The sequence below is a fragment of the Haliotis rubra genome, unplaced genomic scaffold (assembly GCF_003918875.1).
Source record: "Haliotis rubra isolate DU_JTF1 unplaced genomic scaffold, ASM391887v1 Scf1855, whole genome shotgun sequence".
NCBI classification, from domain to species: Eukaryota; Metazoa; Mollusca; class Gastropoda; order Lepetellida; family Haliotidae; genus Haliotis; species Haliotis rubra.
This window is the reverse complement of record NW_025765842.1, coordinates 48,243-76,200: the sequence shown is the minus strand read 5'-3', so window position 1 is coordinate 76,200 and position 27,958 is coordinate 48,243. Positions and strand designations below refer to the sequence as shown.

Here is a 27,958-nt window from a genome sequence, read left to right as displayed (position 1 = left end):
TCCTCGGCATACCAGGGAGACTATATAAGGCCCTGTTGTAGAGTATCCCTGGGCATACTAACACCGACAAACAAACCTACGGTGAAGCGAGTGTTTATTGTTATGTTATACAATGAACTACCCGTCAGTCGCAAGGCGGGTTATAAATACATTAGCTGCACTAAGCCGACTGTAACGTACAAGGACAGGACAGGCTTGAATCACGTGATATACCACAGTCAACGGGGACGCTACTGACCTGAACTGAAACTGTTTATGTTGCAGGGAAACATTGGTAAGCAGCTTTGCACTATCTGTTTTAATTTTTAAACCGACGAAACCGGCAATTTAATGACTTATGATACTTCTCAAACGTCTACAATAAAACTGGCCTGTTGGGGGGTTTGAGATAAGCCCGAACACGAACGCGGAAGTGTTCCGCCATATTGGATAGTTGGATACAAAATCATGTATCGAGAAAGCCGTTCCTGAATCGCCTATTTCATCATGTATATTTACATATTCAGCCACAACACCCGCATCACCGGATTCCCTCAAACATGATGACATTGTCCTTCATTGCCAAGGGAGAATCCACCCTGAAAAACAAAGCAGATTACCCGTCAAGCCCTTTTTCAACGACATGATATGCCCTAGTTCGACAAATGCAAACTTACCCATCTCATTCAAGCCAGGCTAATTGTGTTAAGTATATCTCAGTTGTGTGTTCCGATAATAAATACATTTCATTTATTTATAGGTGATCTGCCAAATGACATGACAACGCTGAAACATGTGGATTTATGGATCAATTGTGTTTTTAAGCTGTAAGTAACTTTGAATGTTTCAATGGTATTACGTATTTCTTTCATGTCACCCTAAATGCAACAAGTATGCTACGTTAGTTTTTGGGTATTTGGAACGAACTCTGGAAACCAAAGTGAAAGAACAGTTAGGACCTGAAGTCGCTGAATACTTTAGAACAAATTGGCGACGTTTTCTTGACGATTGCTTCATGTTATGGCCCTTTGGAGATGAAAAATTAACTCTGTTTTATAACATCCTAAATAACTTGAACAAACATTTACATTTTACCATGGACTCAAATTATTCTGAAATTCCATTTTTGGACATCAAGACAAAATGTTTCAATTTTAAATGCTGATATGAAAATGAATCGAATTATGGCTAATGTAACAATGATAAAGAGAAAACGCCAAAGCCGTAGCTTAAAACACATATTGACAGGTGCCACATTCGACTCATGTATTAAACCTACAGAATTCAGTGTCTCAAAATGTAAACGGGGAAATTGTGGAACGTGTGAATATATACTTGAAACTTCATGTATAAAGTTCAAAAACAGGAAACAATTATTTCATGTACGCTCTAACATGGACTGCTCCGCAAAACATATTATTTATGTTATCATATGCCAAGGGTGTCATGAAGAATACATTGGACAAACGGAGTGCTTGAGGGACAGAATGTGCGTCAATAAACAACAAATTAAGGACCCCAACACTAGGTGCATCCCCTCAAGCGCTCACATTGACAAATGCGCAGCAGGAAAGGAAATAAAATTTAAAATATTATTTAGAATGGAAAATTCTAAAGCAGTGAATCGCCATAGTTGCAAGGTATGAATGGCCAATCAGAGTACAGGAAGCAGCTATTTAGTGCGGTACTACAAAATGGCCGCACCCTTGGCTGTTGAATGTTTATGTCACATTACGGACAATGAAATCGGTGATTTACGTCCATTTACGTATATAACATGGGCAAAAGTGAGTGAGTGTGTTGCAATATGGAAAGAACTGGATGGCATTGAAAATTCTGTAACAGTTAATACAGCTTCTTATCATTTACTGATAAGCCTACTGACTAGCATTGAGAGAGGTTTGAAATGAAAAGACAAGGGTTGTTTGCATAAGGTAGGATAGTTTCTCCTCTTAACAACTTGCTGAATTATGCCTTCAATAGTAGATTAGGTAATGATGTATGTGGTCACTGTACATGCTTTACTGTGTTGACTATATGTTAGCTTCTTATTCATTTTTTTCCTTTCATCAGACAGGTTAATGTAGGAACACTAGATTACTCGGTGTTCTCTTCAGAACTAAGAGAGAGGTATATACACTAGATTACTCGGTGTTCTCTTCACAACTAAGAGAGAGGTATATTACAAAGTTTGTTAAAAGCCTTACACTCTATATTCTTCGGTTAATCTTTTCGAAAATACTAACTTTGATACTGTACGAGCTGTTGTGCTATATCTATTTAATGTTTAAAAGCTGTTGTGTTATATATATTTAATGTTTAATGTTTGTAAGATCAGTTTGCCCCTGACATTCAAATCATCAGCATAATGTTTCTTAATGACTCATATGTTCCATTCTGCAGATATTTCAAAAGTGCAAAAAATGCTTCGTGTCAGATACCTTTTGTCTGATCAAATATGTTTCTAGAAAGCTGAAACTGACAGAAATGTGAGCCCATTGTCATTCAAATTTGATAGTTTCATGTGATATATACATGGAATGCATTTGCATCATTTATATCACTTACATTTGAGCAATTACTTCCATTGCATAGATGTAGTGTATGGTATTGTTTATGTCAATGATTAAAATGTCTTGAACAATATTCTTTTAAAAATTTTCATTTACATGATTGGTCGTGTAGTGATCCTAATTGGTGAAATTTGTATTCAAGTAATTTGAATTTTAACAAATATGGACTAATTATGAAACTATGAAAACATTTCCAATGTTTTTACAACATTACTATTGCATAAGTACCATAAAAGGCTGTTGCCAACAGGCCAAGGCCAAGGCCGTGTAATCAGAATCCGGTAAGGGGGTACCCTTCTTTCAGGAGCTGTGAATCATTAATATGCAGTTATTTTTTGCAAGACAAGTTTTGATTCTTATCAAGCACATCCTGGGAATAATGTTGATATATAGTTCTTGTATTCACGAAATATGTTGAAGTACTCTCCTATTTCTAGAGGCCCTACAGATTTCGGCTCGTGGCCTAAGTGAGTCGATGAGTAACTGACTTACCAGCATGTATCTACGCGTTAACAATATGATGACGTGCAACATCTAAGTCGGCGCTAGTTGAATTACTCGCCTCACACTACATGTCCCCTTGTTGTAGATTAAATATTTCCAAAAGAGTTCAAAGATGATTTCATATTCTTTTATATCACATATTCCTTTTGTCTTGAAATCCGTAAAGTTCCGGGTTGGAATTTGTCTTCAGCGACCCGTTCTTGTCGTGAGAGGCGACTAACGGGATCGGGTGGTCAGGCTCACTGACTTGTCAACATATATCCCAACTGTGTAGATCGATGCTCATACTGTTGATCACTAGATTTTCTAGTCCAGACTCGATTATTTACAGACCACCGCCATAAAGCTGTAATATTGCTGAGTGTGGTGTTAATCAATGGTTATCTTACAAAGATGACACATTCGTTTGCATATGCCCCTCGAGAGTGAAGTGTGTCTTGGTTGGAGTATCTTTCGGCTTGGCTGTTATCGTCCTGTTTGTTATCGTCAGATCGACTGCCAGTTAAAGGAAACCAGCCAAACCAACCCCATGGTCTTGATATGCATATATTCTCTCAATTTAAACAATATATAAAACACAACATCTGGATATAGGTTGTACTTAAATGGCTTATATTTATGCCAAAATAGTCATGCTAGTCTATATTGCCCTACTTGCTAGTCTATGTCTATATGTCATGCTAGTCTATATTGCCCTACATGCTAGTCTATATCTATATGTCATGCCAGTCTATATTGCCCTACGTGCTAGTCTATGTCTATATGTCATGCTAGTCTATATTGCCCTACATGCTAGTCTATATCTATATGTCATGCTAGTTTATATTGCCCTATATGCTAGTCTATATCTATATGTCATGCTTGTCTGCATTGCCCTACATGCTAATCTATATCTATATGTCATGCTAGTCTATATTGCCCTACACGCTAGTCTATATCTATATGTCATGCCAGTCTATATTGCCCTACATGCTAGTCTATATCTATATGTCATGCTAGTCTATATTGCCCTACATGCTAGTCTATGTCTATATGTCATGCTAGTCTATATTGCCCTACGTGCTAGTCTATATCTATATGTCATGCTAGTCTATATTGCCCTACATGCTAGTCTATGCCTAAATGTCATGCTAGTGAATATTGCCCTACATGCTAGTCTATGTCTATATGTCATGCTAGTCTATATTGTCCTACGTGCTAGTCTATATCTATATGTCATGCTAGTCTATATTGCCCTACATGCTAGTTTATGCCTATATGTCATGCTAGTCTATGTCTATATGTCATGCTAGTCTATATTGCCTGCTGTTTCATCAAACCATATACGTATATGCTTCTGTATATGCTCCACTGAAATGCGGGCGGTGGGGTAGCCTTGTGGTTAAAGCGTTCGATCGTCACGCCAAAGACCAGGGGTCGATTCCCCACGTGGGTACAATGTGTTAAGCCCATTTCTGGTGTCCCCCGCCGTGATATTGCTGGATAAAGCGGCGTAAAACTAAACAATTTGGGCAGCTTGTTCAAAGTCTGTGAAGATTGCCACTGGTGCCAAAGGAATGTTGTTCTCGGCAGTTTTCTGTTTAACGATCTGGAAAAATTCCTCATAAGAAGTCCATACACTAGACGTAGCATCTTATCATTAACCGCAGCATGGATGATATATAGTTGCTGGTAGATTTCTGGGCACATGGCAAAGGTACCGTCGCTGAAGTAGTTGCCTGTCATGGAGTGGTATCTCAGGTTGTCAGTGGTTGTGTAGATGAACGTCTACACGCCCTAGTGAGAATTCTGTCCACCTTGGGAGTAAGCAGCAAACCAAACATGTACTTGAACGTTTGCTGTTCTGCAGTGACCAGTGTGACGACCAGTGTGACCAGTCCAAGCAATTTATATACAGGGAAATACTCACTTATAAACATATGATTTAAATCAATGACATTCTTCAAAAGTGTTCATCCATCAGGTTGCCACCATAATCTGATATTAATTAAACAGTATTCACTCTGTGAGAACAGTTTACCAGCACATGCCAACTTTAATTAAACAGTCTATAACCAGAAATGTTGCGAGCTGTGGCCTTTTATAATTGTAACAACCTATAGGCTGCAGGCACAGTGAGGTTAAGCAGAGTAGCAGTGCAAATTCATATTGGTTCGCCTCTACTGGAGAATACCGTACTCTGGCTAACCTGTTTGGCGTGGGCAAATCAACAGTATATGACTCTATACACCAAGTATGCCAGATCCTAGTGGATCACTTAATGGAGACCTACGTTATCTTACCCAAGGATGAGGAGTTGGATCTTGTGATCTAAGGTTATGAAAGGCGATGGAATTTTCCAAACTGTGCTGGTTCCATAGATGGCACACATATATCAATCAAGTGTCCCAAAGAAGCCCACGGCGATTGCTTGAACAGAAAAGGCGCTTACTCAATTGTAGTGCAAGCCTTATGCGATCATCAGTATGTATTCCGTGATATAAACATCGGTTGGCCAGGCCGTGTTCATGACGCAAGAATCTTTGTAAATTCGGAAATCTTTCACAAAGGCGAGTCTGGAAAACTGTTTCCTCAGTTTCATAAAAGGGTAAACCTCCCAGGAAGAGATTTTAACTTCCCAACTGTTATTCTCGGAGATGGAGCCTACCCTATGACGAAATGGCTCCTGAAGCCACACAGCAACAGAGACAGTCTGACGGAGGAGCAAAAGGTATTCAACTACAGGCTCAGCAGGGCTAGAATGACTGTGGAAAATGCTTTTGGCAGGTTGAAAGGCCGTTGGCGATGTTTACAAAAGCGTTTCGACGTGGATGTAGAGTTTGCATGTACCGTTGTTGGTGCATGTGTTATACTATATAACATCTGTGAGCTGAATCATCAAGGATACGACGAGTCTGGGAGAGAGGAAGATGACCAGGGTGAAGAGTGTGAGGTCCGTGATGTTGACAATCACACCTCAGTCAACATCTTACAGAAGCCTTCTGTCTTGGACTACTTTAAGGCTAGATTACCTTGAATGATAGAAGAACAGTACAAACTGAAACGACTTGCCATACTGAGGACAGTGGTTGTACTCCATATGTTTGTAAACATTCTGTTTTCGTTTTGTTCTTTTGTCCAGAATATGACACATTTGCTTTAGACTGAGGATAAAATAGTTTGTGGGTTTGTGGATTTGCTCTTTCCTTAAGAGTTCATAGTTGAGTGTATGTAGAGAAGACAGTTTCATTACCAGAGATGCTCTTAAAATCCAAAGACGGCAGAGTGCTATGTACACGTGACTATAGTGTAGTATCACCTTGGGTTCGTCAGTATCAGCTACAGCTCGCAGGTTTCACTGTATCACATAAATTGGTGATACATGCTTTCCTCCTGCACTAAACTGGCACCGCCTCGATATAACTGAGTGAGTGAGTGAGTTAATTAAGATTTAAAGTAACATCGGCAATATTTCAGCCATATCGTGAATAAAACTAGTTCTAAATTCATAATTCATACATATAATATATAAAACCCTGTCAACGAAGGACAGTAAAACCACTAGATTATCACAGATTGAGTTAAAACAAGCTAGCATATATCTTTAAAAGTAGAAAATTATTTCTGGACAATACAATGTAGAAATGGGCTATAGATCGCCAACAACTGAAGGTAGATCACCATACCAGGGACCATGTGGACTTACAGTACCTTTGCTACCTGCATGGACCCTAGTTGGATTTACACCATCTCTTCAGCCGCTGGCGATTGTAGGACAAGTTTAGCCGAAATTTAAAGGAACAAAGATACTACGTTTAAAAATCGGGTAAGCAAAAATTTAACTTTGAAAGTTTTGGGACCTACGTACCCTCTCAGGAGGACAATAATTTTACAGTACTTTAACCCCCTCGAGGATACAGCCACTAACAATCGCAGTTGGAAATTTATACTACCATGTTTAAAATACCGTTTATCTATTTACAAATCCTCGATATAACTGAAAAAGTGTTGATAGCGGCGTTAAACTTCACTTCACTCATTCATATAACCAGTTTAGATAAAATTATTAAGTTCATTTAATAAGGTTGTAAAATCGTATTTGCTTCATTTACCTTAATTTCATAACTACTTTGAACTGCTGAAATGCGTTCCCTGCAGTTTGAATGACAAATACAAATAATTCAGTAGGAATAAATTTGATTAACATCCAAAGAAAAGTAAACTTTGATGTAATAGCAAAATAACTTTAATCTAAACATATTATCGTAACTTTTGTTGGTCCAAATAGGTATTGCTACAGAATAAGTAATCATTATCTATGAAGCTCACTAAAAAACGAGCAAAATAAAGTCATGTTTTCTGGTCCACTGATGAAAGGTAAATAAATGAATCCATTGTTGACCACATCATACGTCAGATTATGCTTGTTATTCTCTGATGATTCCAGCTGTCAAAATCATAAAGAACGAACGACATCTGTTCTAGAATTGTGATGTAAGGTGACCACGTCGCCTTGGAAACTACTTGCATGGATGCCTCTGTATCTGGAAGTAACTATACACTAATATAATAAAGTCAAACAAACACTAAACATTTACAGAAGCCACAGTGAACAAGTTCATTTCACATGTTGTAATATGTGCTTCCGCTAGTGTCATATGACACATCAGATCCCGGATCATCGCCACGTCAGGTTCCTGGCATGGAGCTGGGACAGTTCCATGGAAAGTGGCCTTGACCTTGACCCATCTTGCCAAGAATCATGCGCATCATGTTCAATTGATGCTGATTTGTCTCTCGCTGCATTTTCTCCTCTGACTCTCTATTACTTTTCTCCGTTTCAATTTTCAACTTTTCCATCTCTAGTTTTTTCATTTCAAGCTCAATTTTTCTATTTTCAAGGTTGACATACTTATCTTCAAACTTCTCGTTGCTTTTCGTAAATCCAGACATTACAGTTGTCATGGCCACCTCAAGTTTGCTTTTCTTAGCTTTCTGGTTCCATTTCTGTGAACTCTGACTTTGCTCACTATCTTTAGCTGAAAACAATGAGCGTTTTCGTGTTGGCTGAATCTTTGGAAGAGCATCATCTTTGTCAAGGTTATCTGCACTGATTCCAGGTCTTGGCTCATGCTCATGGTTAGAAGGAAGAGGATTATCCCCTTTGTCTGCCTCTGTATCACCAGTAACCCCAGTCCCTTCTGCATCAGGACCAACATCTGTATCACTAGAGACGTCAGTATCTATGTCATCATGGGTTTTATCTGTTGTAGAGCTTTCAATAATCTTCACAGGAGAGGAGGCAGGTCGACATCCCAGTATTTCATCAAGTTTCTCAAAATGCTTGCAGAGTGAACGGCCTCTACCACTCTTCTTCAATTTTCCCTCACACATCCTGTAGCTTCTTTTGAGACTGTGCATTTTTACCTTACATTGTTCTGGTGTCTTTTGAAATCCATAGTCCTCAAGGGCTGAAGAAATGGTCTTGTAAATACTTGTATTGTTGGTTTTAGGATTATCGAGGCTTTCCTCCACATGTAACTCTTGCCAGATGTTCAGCAAGGCTAGTGTTTCATCGTCTGACCAGGACGTGCCCCGTCTTTTCCCCCTCTCTGTCTTTTCGAGGTATGATGCACGGAGAAGGACTGTGAGAGTGACGGCAACAATTCCCGCAAAATTAAATATAGCTCTTATGCAATACTGGCCTATAAATAAGTTTTGTGAAATTTAGCTTTCTGGACATGTTCATTTTGCACACGTGTAAATTTATTTTGCGTTCGCATGGGCCAGTTTGCTTACCATGCAAATTTGCACATGTGTAAAAGTATATTTACACCTGCGTCAAATCAGATGCAAATTTACTCCTAGTGCAAATTTGCACGGAGTGTAAATCGCGTCCGCATGGACCAATTTGCACATGTGTCTTTTATTTGCATACATATGTAAATTTACATGGTGTGCAAATGGGTCCATGCGAACGGGGCTGAAGTCAAGCAAGGTCTAATACTATTGTGACTTAGGTATTAGCATTGTGACGTCATAACTGTAATCCAGTTTTACGCCATACGTACGGCACCACGTGATGTTATTACACAATGTATAATAAATGACATTGTAAAATTATTAAACTGTGATATCTTCAACGGGTGAGTAATAAATAGAGGATACTAAACGACCTTCCGTGTGTAATACCATTTTTATGAAACGAGTTAATCATTTGGTATCAAACGAAAGAGTTTAATAAAAATGCTATTTCCCATTAAGCGACGGTAGTATTCTGTTTATTACTCTCTAACATAAATTGATAGAAAATGCCCACAGTGTGATGACTCACAACTTTCCGCCAGTCAAGCAGGATCTGATACACTTGTGACAGAGATTATTAGCATGGTGACCTCATAACTGTTATGACGGCATAAGTGTAGCGGTATTACACTAGTGTAATATTGTCGTTAAAATATTACACTGCAGTATCTTCCACGGGCGAGTAATAAATAACAATATCATACAATTATTGCTTTGATACGATCTTAAATGGCACTTTTTGGTCGTGCAAAACGGAATGTCCCGTATGTACGATAACGAGAGTTAAACTGAAACAAATCGACCAATCAGGGAGCTGCTTTCCCACACGCGCCAGTTCAATGCGGTTTCGTTGCAGCCTGTTTGTATGTATGAGTCTGTGCATGTGTGCGTGCGTGCATGTCGTTGATATGATCGCGCATTTAAGTCATTCGTGAGATTAGTATACACACTATATGGAGATATATTAACTAAGGACACATGTTTATAATGACGATTGCACAAACCCCACACCCACACCCCCAAACCATATTGTGTTATGAAGCAGTATCATAGTAAAACCGTTCAGTAGAAGGCAGTGGTGTGCTAATTACCATCTACAGAAAGGGAGTCTAGGGTAATGGAGGATTTGCTAGAACTACATACATTAATCCATCATGTAACGAAATGTTTTAGGAGATATACAACAGATATAGATACACGTGCTTGGCTCTGCCCTATCTCATCAAGGCTCCGTTCCACGACGCGATCAAAAACTCCTAGACCTTGACAGACATACGACCGCCTTATGGAACAGAGCCATGCGTTGTAAGCGTCTTCAAACTGGATTCCCATCCCAGGCAGATTTGGGAAGATTGACCACTGTTATCGTCATTGTGGTTGTTTAAATAACCACGGTTTTTATGTCATACTGATATTGTGTGTACTGTTATAGCGCTTGCCTTACTATTACACTTCCTCTGCATTAATTAATAAATTTAGTTAATCTTTATATCAATGTCTTCATTGTTAAACAGTTCATCGTTTGTTGATGGTTTCACACTGAATTCTTTTACGTTCTCATTTCTGGCGTAATTGTCCCGACATTGAAGTATATGTCTTAAGGTGTATGTCATCTGTGCTTTGACAAAACTTGAAATGTGGATCACCGTCAACATATTTCAGGTCTGACTGTTCAAGGTGAAGAGGAATGTGAGCCTGGAAAATATGGGGATGGTTGTAGTAAAAGTTGTTCTCAAAACTGTAAACCTCTTCCAAATGGCATAGTGCTCTGTCACAAAGAAACCGGAAAATGCTTGGAAGGATGCACAATAGGTGTGTACGGTGACCAGTGTGATGAACCGTGCAGCAAACATTGCCTAGAAAACACCTGCAATCAGCACAACGGACACTGTACTCTAGGCTGTATAGGAAATCACATCGGCGTCTTCTGTGAGAATTACAATGGGATTATTACCGTGCATCAAGGTAAAACAAGTTTAAAACATTAATGAACGAGAGGAAGCTGAACATATAATGTGCACGTTGAAAAATGTGAAATTCCATTTCCAATATCATCTTGATACTCTTAAAGCTGCATTATATTTTAATAGATGTACAATGTTCAGAGTGTCATTTGTAGAATGTTACCAAGATGTGAGGAACTGCTTAACCGCTATCGTCTCTTCTGTTTGTTATTCAATGTTGAGGACTTTGTATGTATAAGTTCTCATTAATGCGTGTACGTATCATTATGCAGGTACTACCTCTAGCAGTCATACCACCGTTACCACAGGTGTGGCACCGACAAGCAGTTCCCAGGTCGTCATTCCAGTTGTTGTAGCAATACTTGTCCTTATCCTCATCCCTGTGGGCGCAGTGGTTATCATCATATGGTAAGTTCTAACAAACTCTTTGTTTTGTTCATTTGCTGTTTATCGCCAGTTGGCAATATGCCAGTTTTATGATAGTAGCCTGTAATTAATTCACCATCAGATAGGTAGAGGATACCAAACGCCCTTCCGTGTAATACCATATTTATTATACGAGTTTAATTAATAATGGTATTTCACGTAAGCGAATTTAGTATTCTGTCTGTTACTCTCAAACATGAATTGAAAGAAACTGCCCGCAGTGGGATGACTCTCAGCAAGGTTCAATACCACTGTCATAGAGGTAATAGCAGTGTGATGTCATAACTGTGATGTGATACGTCTGGCGATATTACACTAGTGTAATATTGCCGTAGAAATAGTACGCTACACTATCTTCCACTGGCGAGTAATAATAAATGACAGTCAACCAGACAATCCATATCATGGACATAGATCCACACAACAGCACAGAGTGACAGCATCAGCCATATTAACCAGCCAATCCCATTAATCGGGACAAAATACAGACTTGAACCGCAAATCCCGCTTCATTTAACAATCACTGTGATGTGCCTCTCTGGTCAAGGATAAGAGTGACCTGTGTGCCTTGATGGGAGAATCCTTGGCTGTTATCGTCAGGTCGAGGGTCACCACTTGTGACAGTTGATATTAATATGAATTAGTAACTGGGAATATCCAGAACACTAGGTTTCCATTAAACATGATTTATCAAGAAGGAAATACACAATGTGGAGTTCCTCCAATAGATGAGTGCACGATGTGCGACAGTGAATAAACCGTGACCACAATAAACTAAACACATCATGCGTGAACCAAGTTGAAACCCAGGTCGCCACTTGTACTGTACGGTATTTATCGAAATAAAATTAATGAATTCGTGAAATCTCAAAGAATAGCTTGGCTTGGTGTTGCTTGCCTGTCTTTTACCATCATACACCAGAAGAACTCCAGTTATATGAGAATGGCCTTAAATATTCGTCCTTTATTGATGTCATGATCATCGACACACACAACTGTGATGTGGTGACAGCATCACCAAGCCAGGTGGACCACCCGATCCCCATCTTGACTGGCACGGGTTACTGAATACCAATTCCTAACGAGATCTGCACGAGACAGTATTTATTATGCGCCGACAGCGACGCATTGAAATGACAAATCTATTTCGAGCTGCGTCACATTAAAAGAACATGTGAAACATAGCAGCTCAACTAAAACAATACTACCGATTTATATTACTTGCAATGATGTGCAGTTTATTGTGACATGCCCCTGAAGAGTGAAGTCTTGGTGGGAGTATCATTTGGTGGTTCTGTAGTCTCGAAGATCAATAAAAGAACACATACTACAGTTGATGCCAAGAGGAGTTATTGATGAGTAAAAGTTCCTGAAACATTATGTTTCATTAAACTTTATTGATAGTGGAGAAATATTCAAGTGGGAACCACTCTTATAGGTATGGTCCGTTTGGCTCAAAAGCGGACCGATGAATTGCATTCTAACTCGAAAACTAATAAACATAAAATACTCAATGGAACACTGATCATAATCAAAACGTCAGACCAACTCTGTGAGGTTTTTGCAGAATTTATGTCCTAAAAATAAAAAAGTTGTTTAACAAACTATCATTAAAATATTGACACAGTTCACTATTTGTTACGAGGGAGGAGTGCAGAGAAAGGGACAGTCAGGTGTGCGAGAAAGGATGGAGACGGCACAGCACAGGTTAATGAATCAATAACTTTGTCGGCACTTGTGCACGTGCTTCTCGAACACCTGGCTGTCCCTTTCTCTGCACTCCTCCCTCGTAACAAATAGTGAACTGTGTCAAACTTTTAATGATGGGTTGTTTAACAACTTTTTATAATTTTTGGACATAAATTCTGCAAACAAATCACAGAGTTGGTCTGATGTTTTGATTATGATCAGTGTATCATATGTTTAGTAGTTTTCGAGTTAGATTGCAATTCATCGGTCCGCTTTTGAGCCAAACGGACTATAAGTGCATTTGACCAAAAATATAAATAGAATATCAGACGTTTGTTGGCCGGTTGTTTTGGTTTAATTTACGTCGCACGCAGCCACATTCCAGCAGTATGGTGGTGGTCTGTAAATATATGGACCAGGCAATCCAGTGATCAACATAGTGAACATAGATCTACGCAATTGGGACACGATGACATGTGTCAAGCAAGTCCGCGAGCCTGACCATCCGACCCCGTTAGTCGCCTCTAACGACAAGCATTGGTTGCTGAAGACCAGTTCTTACCCGGACCTTCAAGTGTCTACAAAGTCAGACGTGGGTTACATTATTGTAAATGTTTAATACCGGAACGATGTATCATTTGTCTGCCAAAGAACGTGTACTGTGGTTTCTTCCACAAGTACACCATCTGAATCCACATGCTTTTCCATGTGTCTTCTTTCATACAGAAAATGCAGAAAAGTTTGGGCATTTTCAGCGTAATAAATCATTATTAGAGCAGTGTCGGATATTACCGCAATGTTTTCTCAAACTGCTGATCGTGACACTTGTCTTCTATGAACATGGCTTGACTGCGAAACTTCCTCCTTCAGCAAGACTATTGTTTAACTTAGAAATAACAACGCAAAGACAAGAAAGAAACACAAAAGACAAACAATGGACATTGCCTCTTATACGCCTAATTTATGTATGGGCAACAGTCTGTCCAAATCCGGGATACCTTGAGCTCTTTCTAAAAAAACCTTCTAATGCATGACTTTGCTAGCAATGCATTGATTGTACAGTACAAACAACAGTAGCACCTCACAGGTTCGCCCTGATGTCGTGTCCTTTACCGAACAAGTCTCGCTGGCTTCAAAATCAGGATGGGAAGAAACATAAAACACGATAATTGTGTCTCTGTTTTCCACTAGTCTTGCAGAATTGCCTTAATATTAACATATGGCAGAACAAAGCCCTACTTGCACATCCGATTTATACACTTAGTCTGCTTAAGGTTTAAGCCAAGAAAATGCAGCACATGTCCGGTTGGAAAAAAATGTATCAAATGAACAACCTAGCAAGAATTGTCAACGCTGAAACGAGTCCTACTGTAAAGCACTGTCATCATGGATCACCTCACATGGTCCCAGCTATGTCGTACACCTAAGCTAATTAGGAACAAAGTGGAGACAACAACTCCAAATATAAGTTGTTCCGCAAACTTCTATGACAAGCTGGTTGGGGCACGCAATAAGCTTTTGACACTTTTGACCGTGACCATTAATCCCACGGTTTTGATACTTAGATGAGAGTGTATTCGCTTCCCGTGTGCATTCTTCTGAATGTTTCAGGCATTAAAACAAATATTTATGAAATTTCAGTTACGTAAGTCAATCTTAGCAAATACCCAATGGCCACAAAAGGCCATACATTTGTTTGTCATCAATAATAGTGGTTTTTTGGTCATATTATACAGAGAAAATAATATATTTTGCACGACCGCAGTTATAATCAGCACTGTTCATGTTGAAATAAGTAATTCCATGCGTTATTACTCCCTCGCATCATGAAAGAAAATACATCCCCATCCACGCTTCATCAGTTATAACCCGTGAAGATCCGGGTTAGAACTGATCTTCAGTAACCCACTTACTCATCAGTTATATGATCGATCCCGTAACAAGTTCTGCAGATCAACAGGTTATGCAGGAGACAGTAAAGTATTTGTAAATTGTTTCAATTTAGTAATTGTTCACCAAAGTACGTTTGTACCTTTTGAAAATTTGACAAATATTGTCTGCAAAAACCTCGATCGATCGTCCGTAATGTAATAAAGTAAATGGTGAAAAGTATTTATCATATATTCTAGCAAGAAAGGTATGTTTAACAATATATATTTGTATACACATATTGTTTTTTTTTCACAAACTACTGACGATGTAAAATCACGTTTGTAGCTTTTGACAGGCTTTGAACAGTACCCGATTAAACAGGGTTATCCTGAGCAGCCTGTAAGCAACCAATCAAATAACAAATGTTACCTTCTTGCCCTATTTAACATTTGGTGCCATACTTTGTGTTCGTTTACATCCGTGATATAATTTCAATATATTGAAGTCCATTCGTTCATTCCCAATATTGCCTGGAATAGTTAGCATATACAACAAATACTGGACAATCGATCATGTGACTCTAATATGCATATTGTTTTAATAGGAACGATTAGAGAGTTTATTAACTTCCTGTTCACGTAGAAAACAACTGACAATTCGTCCAAGTAATGACACTTCATCCACTGCTAATTGTTATGACACACAGTTGGTTCGGAATAGACCAACATGGCTGCTCGGACAGTCCGACACGTTTCTACTTGTAATAATTATACCGTACAAGAACAAAGAGTTACACAACCTGTATTTTATTTGATACACTTATATGTTATTTGAATAATTATGTGATTCAGTCTTAATCACCAAACATGATTCATAGTGGCATGCCTGTAAATTGGGTGGCAAGCTGCTTGTTACAAATAATACAGTCGAAGATGATGTAGTATTCCCAGTTACTCTCGTTCATTGTTGAACTGGTTTACAAAACCTCATCTCAGTTATCTGGAGGCTCAATGGCTTCAGGAGGCTTAGAATACTGTTGGCAAAGAAAAGTGTCCCGAAAGAGTTTACATGTGATAATATTGATTGTATGAGTAACTGTTCATTTCTTTATTTTAGGCGCAGAAAAAAGAAGAAGAAGAAGAAGAAGAAGAAGAAGGAAAGTAAGTAAATCTATTCTGTACTCATTTCATAGAGATACCAATACTAATTCCAATAAGTAGTTCAAGTGTATAGAGTACAGCTCTGTTAATCTATCATCGCATTGTGTCTTTAAGTCGCCCAGTTAAGATCTGTCGGATTTTTCTATTATAATTTTGGTGACATATTATTGCCGTAAGATGCCACAAAAAATTATCATTTGATCAGGGTCGGCGACTTTCTGAGTTGCCTTCCTTGGTATGTTTATGTGTGTTTGGTATGTTTATGTGTGTTTGGTATGTTTATGTATGTTTGGTATGTTCTGATATCCCCGACCTGTTGTGTGTTACGTGTTGCCGTGATCATATAACTTAACATGTTATACAAAAACCTACACATTTGCCTTAACAGATGCGTACATGACCCAAAACTTCACAGCGGGAAATCCTGTCCTTGACAAAAAATATGGATTGCCCTACTTTTGTTGTTGCATTGTTTTGGTATATACTTCAGAGCAGTCATGGCACATGAACATAGAACAGATTACCTGAATTAATACATCTCACTTCCTATCTGGTCTTCAGGTCAACGTGACCCCGACGTTAAGGTGGGATTTCTCCCAGGTATGTCAAACATTGAAAAATATAATTATCTCTTTTCAAAGCTACTCCACCCAGGTTACAACATCCATCATTGTTCTTGGGTAGAGCCTTCCGCCATCGAATGCAGTCTAGCAGCAGCATCCGGCATTGCACAATAAACACCACCATCAGCATCACCAAAGCCGGAAATACTTGACCATTTAACGTGGACAGTCCCAGTTCTCTCTGCTAGAAGTTACATATATATGTAATAATTAGCTTTCTTTGTCCATGAAGTAGTGATGGTTTGTGACCTTTCCTTAACGGACCGATTAAACATCTGCGAACTACATGTAAGGATGGTTTGTGACCAATATCTGCGAACTGCATGTAAGGATGGTTTGTGACCAATATCTGCGAACTACATGTAAGGATGGTATGTGACCAATATCTGCGAACTGCATGTAAGGATGGTTTGTGACCAATATCTGCGAACTGCATGTAAGGATGGTTTGTGACCAATATCTGCGAACTACATGTTAGGATGGTTTGTGACCAATATCTGCGAACAACGTTTGAAATCTACGTATCATCTGGCTGTTAGATTTACACACTTTTAAAGGGGTGTTAAAATAAATGAACACTCAAGTCTGTATTTACTTGTATTTCACAGGTGTGTTAATCTGGCCATTACTTTCATGTGTTTTCTAGCATGTGTAACGTATGTAAATGCTGTGATTGTAGGACATGCATTTCAATACCTTTGAAATCTCGTATGACCAGGGTTAGGTTTGTCATATAGTTAGTACACGCGTAAATGGTTGGTAATGGGTAAATATAGTGTTACAAGATTAACACTACTTTAACATGTATTTCAATGGTTCTGTAATGTAACTATCACATAGGGTTCGTTAGCACGTCCGACCACGCCATAATCACTGAAAAAACTCTGAAGTCTAGGTATCTTATCTTTGTTCTCTTTCTTAACAAAACTAAGACATCATTCCTAGTTGTGAATGAATGGTGTTATTTGTCAAACAACTAAAACATATTTCAATTGCTTGAAGACAAGTATTGTACAGTTCACAGAGTTTGAAAAATGTTCACACTCTATCACTTCTACACCAACTACTTTGTTCATGTAACAGATACAAACAAGTATCCCTACTGTCCAACCAACATTAGAATGAGGTGCGCGAAAGACGCGTTTGTTAAAGGAGAGGGGGGGCGTGTCGTGAACTGATCCACTACCCACTCGAAGGGGGAACAGGTGTGAAAACTTCGGGCACGTGATTTTTGTGATCCTTGCAGTGATCACTTTCTGCGCAATGATTCGGAAATGTCGTGTTTCTGCTCGAGCATGTGTATACTAGTATCTTGTAAAGTGGACCGTTAAAAGAGTATCAAACACTGCAGGTATTTGAAACTTATCATGTCGCACTCTAAATTGGGTAAACGGGGTCAAGTCATTCATTCACAAACACGTGAGGTTGCCTACAATGTCATTCAGTACATGTGTACTATTTCCGACAGCACACACAGTGCACTCAAAAAGCCAGCGATGCTACTGGTATATCTGTCAGTACCTTGCGCAAAATAAAGGACATAGGTAAACAGGGGCGTAGCTACCATTATGAAAAAAGGCCCGGGCTCACACATGATTTTGAAAAGTTGGGCAAGCTTTCAACACTAACTAAATATAAAGCTTTGCAACCTACCGGGCTTACACGAAAAAAAAATTAAAATTCTTTCGCTCTTTCTTTTTCTTTCCTTTCTTTACTCTTCGATGTATTAGTTTGAACACTTGGATGTATTAGTTTGTACACTTCGATGTATTAGTTTGAACACTTCAATGTATTAGTTTGAACACTTCGATGTATTAGTTTGAACACTTCGATGTATTAGTTTGAGAAAAACATTGTCAACGTGTGATGTGTGCACATGGTACTTAACACTGACGTAGTTTGATAGGGGTCGTGTTGAACATTATTTTGGTCTGTGTACCTCAATGATAACTGTGCTGAGCTATGACACCTCTGTGAACTGTTAATCAATGTAATGGTATGTTATGGCTTTGTCGGGTTTAACAGAAACCAAGTCAGAATCTCGCTGCTGGAATCAAGAGAGCTACGTGCTGTTGTAAGACACTACCCCTCATTATATCTGAACTGGTATACATTTTCTGGACAAAGAACTAAGTCATATTCAAGGTTGCGGTACTTCTTCTCATTGCTACATGCACAATTGTCCTAAAGGTGCCTCCACATGACGAATGTGAACCTTGCTCTCTCCTCTCGGTGTTCACATAGTACATTTGTTTATCACAGGTGCAGTAGTTAAGCTGTCGAATGGTGTTTACAGGTTATTCATTGAAGACAAAAGATGTTTACCAGTCGTTGTCAAGTTAAGATGATAAGTGCTCAGTGTAGGTATTTATGCAATACGGAAATCCGTAATGTATGGTGAATGCAGTGACATAATGGCTATATTGCACCTGCAAGCAGGACCATATGAGTGTAAATAGTATCAACAGGGCACACAAAGGGTCCTGTGTAAACTCCACAGACACCTTTCACACCAAAGTGTGACGAAGGTGGGTTACTTAAAAATACTAAGCTGTATACATGGTATACTTTGCTGTACATAACCAACGCATGCATACAAAACATCTGGAGTGACAAAAGACTTAGTGAGTGAATACGTAAATATTGCTTAAAGGTGAGTCAGCAGTGTTGCAAGTATTTGCAGCTAAGTTTGTAAGAATATATGGCAAAACACTTAATTGTGTATAATTATATCAAAAGTGTGATATTTATTATCCAAAATGTCTTCTGGTGGAACTACGGAAACATAAACGACCCACTCTGCTAAAATTCATTGTGTATGTAGAATATTTGTGCATATAATATATTGTGAAGCGGTTGCAATGATATGTATGTATGTCCGCCCACGTGTTGGAAAAAAAACACTCATACACTCATTTGACTTTTTTTGGCATGTTTGAACAAAAACAGCTGTTAACCTTAATGATCTTGAAGAATATCTCATTTGTAATCGGTGTGATGGTCTGAAACTATAATACGATAATGATCACGTGACCAGCTACCTTAAACTCGTTGCGATTTTTTTTTCATTTGTTCCCATAATTGAATACAAGCATATAGGTAAAGCAAAAAGTGTACATATGCATGATCAAAGTTCATCAACTGGTAGCATGAAGAAATTATAATGCAATAAAGTTATTCAAGTTTGATTACAGATTAAGTCAGAGATTGAAAACTAAGGATAAAGGAAACCATTTCTCTGAAAATTATCAAAATTATTGTTTCTTGTGAATATGAATTTTTCAACCGTGTAAGTGTCTTTAAATTTTTTTAAGACATTATTAACTTTTGGAATTCTATTCTTTAAAGTGCAAGTATATATATGTGACTTTTAGCATAAAAGATTATATGATTTAGCAATGGCTTATTACCAAAACCAAACCAAACCAAAGTCTTTCTTATTTCAAATTTGTTTGTTTTGGATTATCCAGTTTTCAAGTTCTTTCTAGAAGGTTTGAGTTACAACACATTCCCAATATACATGACATAAAGTTTCACTATCAACATTACAAAAACATATATGTTCCTCCAATATCAAATTTGAGTTTCAGATCTTCAAAAGACTTAAAATATTTTCATTACAAAGGTCCTTAATTGTTAAAATTCCATTTTTAGCCCAATGCCTAATAAAGTGATTTGGGTTTTTGAAATTATCACCATGAAAAAAGCCCCGCGCTTAGACATGATTTTGAAAATGAAAGTTGGGCAAGGCCTCAACACTAAATAAATATACAGCTTTGCAGCCTATCGGGCTTACACGACAAAAATTGGCTTGCTACGCGCCTGGTAAATGCGTTTCCGCGATGGGTACCAGTAAGTTCACAATCCCAGGGAAAGTGCGGAAAGTTGAATTTGATGATTTTGATAAATGCGCAATTCGCCAGTACATTCAACACTGTTACACAGTAACCAAGACAATACATTCAACACTGTTACACAGTAACCAAGACAATGCCAACACTGACAGTTTATCACTTTACATACCCTCGGCACCTTAATGGTAAAATGGACTGCACCGCTATTCAGATGCACGGGTTCAAATAACAGGTCGGCATTATTCTTAAGTTCGTCTCACAGTACAAGGTTCACTTCAGAAGAATTTCAAAGAGACTCCCTTCCTTTTCCTAATGCAATACTCCTTACAACCTTCAGTAGTACTTAAGTAGTATCGGGATATATCGTCTCTTGTGGCGATACATCGATGTATCACAGCCCTTGCGATATTAATATCCTGATGTATTGCCTAAATGTGTTTTGTATTGATGCATTCGTATCGCATAGTTGACTATGCAAACATCGATACTATCGATGAATCGTTACACCACTACGTCAGATGGCCTCTTTTGATTCGGAATACAGATGTTGTCCCATACGGACGTTTTCTCAAATTTCAGTTACCCGACGGAATATACGGTACACCTATTTTGATTCCATCTCTTGGGTAGATTATAGAAAACTGTAGTGATTGCAATTAGTTCATAAAGTTAGATAACTAAGCAGCTTCTGTAATTATTGAAAGCTTACTACCTGACATCATTTATGTTGCTTATGCGTTTTTAATTTTTGCTTTTTGCTGTCTGATTTGTTATACATTATATAATAATGTTAATCATTTTGGCATCCCAATATCATGGAATATAATGTGAACATATTAATCTATCAAAGTACCGAAACGTTTCATAACTATGCTTTACTGTTATTGGGTGAAACTGTTAATTAAATGTACCTCCGTACAAACTTTCCAGAAATGAATAGAAACTGAAAATTGCTAAATAAATGGAAAACTACATTGGGTAAAGATTGCAAACGGTTGTTATTTATATACTTGCTTTAAATTATCAGTGTGCAGATCATGTCACAAACATAACAACTGAAGGATGGGTGTGGAAAGAGTTGGGGAAAACACGTGCAAAGTCTCTGAGTCAGCTGAGATTGTCCTTCAAAAACATCATATGTACATTTAACAATCACTTATCACTAAGTGCAACAAAAGCATTACAAAAACGCCATATTTCCACCTTTGGCTGGAGTTCTAAATATTTGATACCGAAAGCCTGTCAGTTAACTCAAAGGAAATAACCCTTGTTTTACAGTGATGGCTTTATCATAGTCACAATGAATTATAGGCTGCTATGCGTTTTCGAATGTGATTGAGTCAGTGAAATACTAATATTTACCAAATCAAATTCTAAAGGAGCTTTTCTTCAAGCAGTGACTTAACGCCATACATAGCTAGACTTGCTTAGATTATAGACTAAATATAAGGCATCATAGATATTTCACAAGCATGGTACAGGACCCTTAGCCTCATTAGCGTATTGCCTCACCACTTGCGAATTAAGCGTTGGCAGATGTAAATGTTACTGAAGATGTTGGTCCCCGCCAGCCGCCGGTGTTTGGTATTGTTTACTCAGTAACCCGAACCCTGCAGTGTGTTTTAACAGACGCTGAACCTGGGAATATCTAGATATGCTTCATTTAGGGCGTAAGCATTACAGTAAGGGCTGGGCGGAAGGGGAAATAATATCGTTCTCTGTCTATGATAAAACAGAGACTATATAATAGACTATTGTATGGTCTCTGGATACAGATTGGGACAAGACATGGAAAACAAAATATTTGGACAACAGACCATTGTTTGAGTCTTTTAATTGTAAATATGATTCCAATAGCTTAACCTAGATTTCGATATCCTTCGAATGTACATTTGGTTGAAACTGGAAAGTATACTTGTATCCCGTGACAAGAACGAATACTTAATAATTCAAAAGCATAACAGCACGAGTATCCATTTTGTCTTTTGCCTACATACGCTCAATCACAAGAATTGTGTCTCCAGGTCACGGAGCATCAGTGGTTTAGGGGCCCGTATTGCAATTCTCGTGCGTTTCCATGTGTTGTTGACGCGGCATGGACGCCTCGTAACATCACTATTTGATTATGATTCACAAACACATGCTCATGATATGGTTGGAATCGTGCCATGGATTAGCAGATATTTATCATGAAGGTTTTTTATGTAGGTGGCTTGAAACGCGCTTTGACAAAGGCCTATAGGTTCGATCACATTAATATTCGTTTTACAGCTTCTTTTCTCTAAAGATGCTCACGCCAAAACTGACTTAAATTCTAATCGCAGATAAAAGAATAAGACAATAAATAGTATGCCAAATTATCGTTACCATGACAACCCTGTGACATTTCACCTTATGTAAGAGAGCAATAAATACGATGCTGGGTATAGCAGTACTACTGCAGATGATAGTGTATGTCGTAAATTTCAATAAGTTGCTGCAGCGCTATCCCTAATGACTGGATATCTATACAATTATATGTGTGATGGAGGAGAACCTGCGTCGCTACTTTTCTCAGTAATCTGAATACATGTATGTAGCGTGAAACAGGAAGATATCTATAGAAGAAAGTGTTTGCCCTACCTGTAACAACCATGTCCCGTGTCTATAGGGGATATAATGTGGAGATGAATGACATCTACTTTTATCTTGGCCCGTTTATGATAATACATACTGCGATCTTTCACAATAATCCCTCTGGCTATCAGATTGAAGGTGCGTTTCAAACATAACCGGTACTTCAATTATTGTATTTATACAGAAACATTCTTCGAACTTTCTCCATATACGTCCGCCAGATACATTGCACACTACCCCTTTCTCTCTTGATCTTCTCAAACGACTGTTGCAAGTTCGAAGAATCCTGGGCGGTGGGGTAGCCTAGTGGTTAAAGCGTTGGCTCGTCACGCCGAAGGCCCGGGTTCGATTCCCCACATGGGCAAAATGTGTTAAGCCCATTTCTGGTGTCCCCCGCCGTGATATTGCTGGAATATTGCTAAAAGCGGCGTAAAACTAAACTCAGTCAGTCAGTCAGTCAGTCGAAGAATCCTGGTCAAAGTAGAAAAGTCTTAAGACTATTCCCTACAAATCTGTAACTTACACATTGGACCATAAATGGGTAGACCTTCCTTTCGGGGGAATATCAGGAAGACAACGATACCATTATCTCCAATGTTGTAGAAAGCACTCCACTTACTTAGGAAAACAATAACCCACTGAGATATTGCATTCTTGCCGGAATCACCGTTGATGGCTCTATCCGTATTAAAGAAATTCAAATTAAGCGAAAAAACAGAATGTTAGTTAAGTTCTTTGTAGATTCAACATGACGATACATACGTTTCATGATTTCTTAAACTGACATATAATGCCATAACGATTTAAACATGGAGGTAGCAAAAGTAATGTAAGTCCCCATGGATCCAAGTATGGTGATCTACCTTCAGTTGTTGGCGATCTATAGCCCGTAGTTATAATGTATTGACTTCTTTAATTGTAATGTTTTAGCTTTGCCCGCTAGTTTTATCTTAATATCTGTGATTCTCTAGTATTTTTACTGTCCATCGTCGACAGGTTTTAATCTTCAAAATGTTTTCACTTTATATTGTATGAATTGTTTGCGTCACGATATGGCTGAGATATTGCCGATGTGACGTTAAGTATTAACTCACTCACTCACTCACTCACTTAAACATTCGAGAGCATAATTATGTTTATCAAAGTACCTCAGTTTTCACGCTCATTCTGACTGGTTTCAAAATAACTGATTCTATCCACCTCTAAAGTCTTAGTCTTTGTCTTCTCCAATTGATAGTCTTTACGTTGAAGCAGACGAACCCTCTATTAACCAACGCCGTGTAAGTTCTCATCGTACTGTGTCAAAAAACTATCATCTAATGAGTCCAAACATGCGTACAACTGTTATTAATACGCTTCACTTGTTCTGCCTCTTGGAATACGAATTAATCCTTTCCTTTCTGATGCTAACATTGAGCTAGAAACCATATCTCCTTATTGCCTGCTTTCTTATCCTTAGTGAGTGAGTGAGTTGAGTTTTGCGCCGCACTCAGCAATATTCCAGCTATATGGCGGCGGTCTGTAAATAATCGAGTCTGGACTAGACAATCCAGTGATCAACAGCATGAGCATCGATCTGCGCAGTTGGGAACCGATGACATGTGTGAACCAAGTCAGCGAGTCTGACCACCCGATCCCGTTAGTCGCCTTTTACGACAAGCATAGTCGCCTTTTGTGGCCAGCCTGGGTTGCTGAAGACCATTCTACCCCGGATCTTCACTGGTATTCTCAGCAAATGGTCAGACCAACACTAACACTGCTTACCTTAAAAAAATAGAGTATAAACAATAATTTTATCAAATAAGACATAAATATAATATATTTATTTATTAACAAATGAATCCAAGAACGGTGACGCTGTTGCTTGTGCCCCGTCATTAGATCCAGAACAATATTCTAGATTACAAGATAACAGCTCCATTTTCACAGCTGAGGCAATCTCCGTATAATAATATCATTACAAACACCCCCACTACGACATTGCCCTCTGATACCCAGCCAAGTTGGTAAAAAAAAATTACATTATACAAACCATCTATAACTACTTGGGTTGTCAGTCATTTGAAGAGATCGTTATGTGACAATTCCGCATTAGTCATACAAGTTATACTCATGACTATCTACTAAAAGGTAGGGATCCTCCGGTTTGTATCCACTGTGATGATGGAATAATATTAACATAATACATTATTACATAGCCATAGCTGTTGCTTTGATGATAAACAGATTTAGTGAATCGTGACAAATTCTACTGCTGATATTTCCGTGCACAATAGTATATATATTGTATGCATATATCATTTAATCTTTTCGTTTTAGGTTCTCCTCAAGATGGTCAGTATTTGATGAAAGAAATACAAGAGATAAAAGTTTCGTCGTATTTTTGGAAGGTTGAATAAAAGCGAGAAAGCCTTATCCATGTCCATGAGAAATAGCTGCCAAAAGTAAAGTCTATTTATTCACATATCACGTGTTTATGAATCACAAAGTGATACCAGGTGTTTGCAAAAAGATCAGCGTATAGTCCCACCCTTCACAAACACATGAAAGTGCAAGTCAACTGTTCTCCTGCAAAATGTCCGCAAATTTTGTTACACGTCCAAATAAGAATCAAATGTGTTGAAAGCTATTAACTTGGTCCAAAACACAAACACTTGCACTGTGATCAGCGGCCTCCATAAAAGGCCATCCGACTGGACCTCATTTGAAAAAAATATATAGCTACAATTTGTAATAGTTAACAAAGAAACGTGATGAAACTGATGATGGAATCTATAAACCACTGGGCCATTAAGCTGAATGTAGTTTGCCAGAAGTAGGCATTGAGGTTTCAATAAAGTATATAGGAGCATTGATTCTCCCACGTTCCTCGGTTTGCTTCAGAGATGATGATGTCAATGCGGAGGCCTGGTGCTCCTCAACCCTCGAACTGCAGTGTATTCTGTGAGTACAAGCTGTGATGAGGAACAATTGTTCAATAATATTTGTGTGTCATATTTTATTCAGACAGAGCATTGCAACTGGTTAATGGAGCTTCTCATCATAATACGCATCCGTATTCTTAGTTATGAATTTGATTTAGCCATGGATATTTATATAAATGTGTATGCGATGCTCACAACAATGTGTATACCTCACAGACACAAGGTAGTGCACTCTGTAGCCAGTACATGCTGTGACGAGTGTCCGGCAGATATATATTAATGACATGAAATTAGCTCAAGTATACATTGATGCAGTGGGTCAGCCGTCCAGCACCTAATAATCTCAGATACAAAATAGGGGAAGGCAAAGTAATGTAACCATGGGTTGGTTAAAGATTTAACTGGTGGTTATTTGAGAAATACTACCGACTCATACATTTATGTTACAGAAATATATTGATGGTAATGTGAAATACAAATCTAAATCCTGACATCAAGTGGTACCAACTGTGATAGTGTCATTTAAATGTTTGCAATTACTGAGATTTTCATTGTTAAATATTAACAGTACCTTGACCTCGCTTATGACACTTCCAATCCCGATTTTTCTGCGTTGTTTTAAGTCAGTTCCTAATTAAGGAGGGATGCTTGAAATAAGATACGACTTACATCAATGCAAGGACATTACACGATAACGCTATGAGGGTACAGGCGACTTACATCAATGCCAGGGTATTACACGATAACGCTATGAGGGTACAGACGACTTACATCAATGCCAGGGTATTACACGATAACGCTATGAGGGTACAGTGCGACTTACATCAATGCCAGGCTATTACACGATAACGCTATGAGGGTACAGGCGACTTACATCAATGCAAGGACATTACAAGATAACGCTATGAGGGTACAGGCGACTTACATCAATGCCAGGGTATTACACGATAACGCTATGAGGGTACAGACGACTTACATCAATGCCAGGGTATTACACGATAACGCTATGAGGGTACAGGCGACTTACATCAATGCAAGGGTATTACACGATAACGCTATGAGGGTACAGGCGACTTACATCAATGCCAGGGTATTACACGATAACGCTATGAGGGTACAGACGACTTACATCAATGCAAGGGTATTACACGATAACGCTATGAGGGTACAGTGCGACTTACATCAATGCCAGGCTATTACACGATAACGCTATGAGGGTACAGGCGACTTACATCAATGCAAGGACATTACAAGATAACGCTATGAGGGTACAGGCGACTTACATCAATGCCAGGGTATTACACGATAACGCTATGAGGGTACAGACGACTTACATCAATGCAAGGGTATTACACGATAACGCTATGAGGGTACAGGCGACTTACATCAATGCAAGGGTATTACATGATAACGCTATGAGGGTACAGGCGACTTACATCAATACAAGGGTATTACACGACAGCGCTATGAGGGTACAGGCGACTTACATCAATGCAAGGGTATTACAAGATAACGCTATGAGGGTACAGTGCGACTTACATCAATGCCAGGGTATTACACGATAACGCTATGAGGGTACAGACGACTTACATCAATACAAGGGTATTACACGATAACGCTATGAGGGTTCAGGCGACTTACATCGAGACAAGGGTATTACACGATAACGCTATGAGGGTACAGGCGACTTACATCAATACAAGGGTATTACACGATAACGCTATGAGGGTACAGACGACTTTAATCAATAAAAGGGTATTACACGATAAAGCTATGAGGGTACAGGCGACTTACTTGAGTGCAAGGGTATTACACGATAACGCCATGAGGGTACAGGCGACTTACATCAATGGAACGGCATTACACGATAACGCTATGAGGGTACAGACGACTTACATCAATGCAAGGGTATTACACGATAACGCTATGAGGGTACAGGCGACTTACATTAATGCAAGGGTATAACACGATAACACTATGAGTGTACAGG

The 27,958-nt window shown here is 38.7% G+C and overlaps 1 protein-coding gene across 3 annotated transcripts; it reads left to right on the top strand.

Moving 5' to 3' along the window:
- The first annotated feature begins 39 nt into the window (after window positions 1–39).
- On the top strand, window positions 40–26,010 carry LOC124273903 (platelet endothelial aggregation receptor 1-like). 3 transcript variants are annotated; one of them, XM_046709243.1, is made up of 8 exons: window positions 40–274; window positions 740–806; window positions 10,503–10,805; window positions 11,077–11,212; window positions 15,908–15,951; window positions 16,513–16,551; window positions 25,364–25,414; window positions 25,928–26,010. In XM_046709243.1, the coding sequence occupies exons 2-8, from the start codon at window positions 773–775 to the stop codon at window positions 26,002–26,004; spliced, it is 684 nt and encodes a 227-aa protein (XP_046565199.1). In that variant the 5' UTR covers window positions 40–274; window positions 740–772; the 3' UTR covers window positions 26,005–26,010. The 3 variants fall into 3 exon arrangements, with proteins under 3 accessions (XP_046565199.1, XP_046565201.1, XP_046565202.1); XM_046709245.1 differs by lacking the exons at window positions 25,364–25,414; window positions 25,928–26,010 and having other exon boundaries at window positions 44–274; window positions 16,442–16,523; XM_046709246.1 differs by lacking the exons at window positions 15,908–15,951; window positions 16,513–16,551; window positions 25,364–25,414; window positions 25,928–26,010 and adding an exon at window positions 14,201–14,291 and having other exon boundaries at window positions 44–274.
- The last annotated feature ends 1,948 nt before the right edge of the window (window positions 26,011–27,958 follow it).

Bases quoted from the DNA above. Each gene is read 5' to 3' on its own strand.
- LOC124273903 (XM_046709243.1), top strand. From the start codon at position 773: ATGTGGATTTATGGATCAATTGTGTTTTTAAGCT. The intron at 807-10,502 runs GTAAGTAACTTT...AACATATTTCAG, and splicing joins ATCAATTGTGTTTTTAAGCT to GTCTGACTGTTCAAGGTGAA. The intron at 15,952-16,512 runs GTAAGTAAATCT...TCTGGTCTTCAG, and splicing joins GAAGAAGAAGAAGAAGGAAA to GTCAACGTGACCCCGACGTT.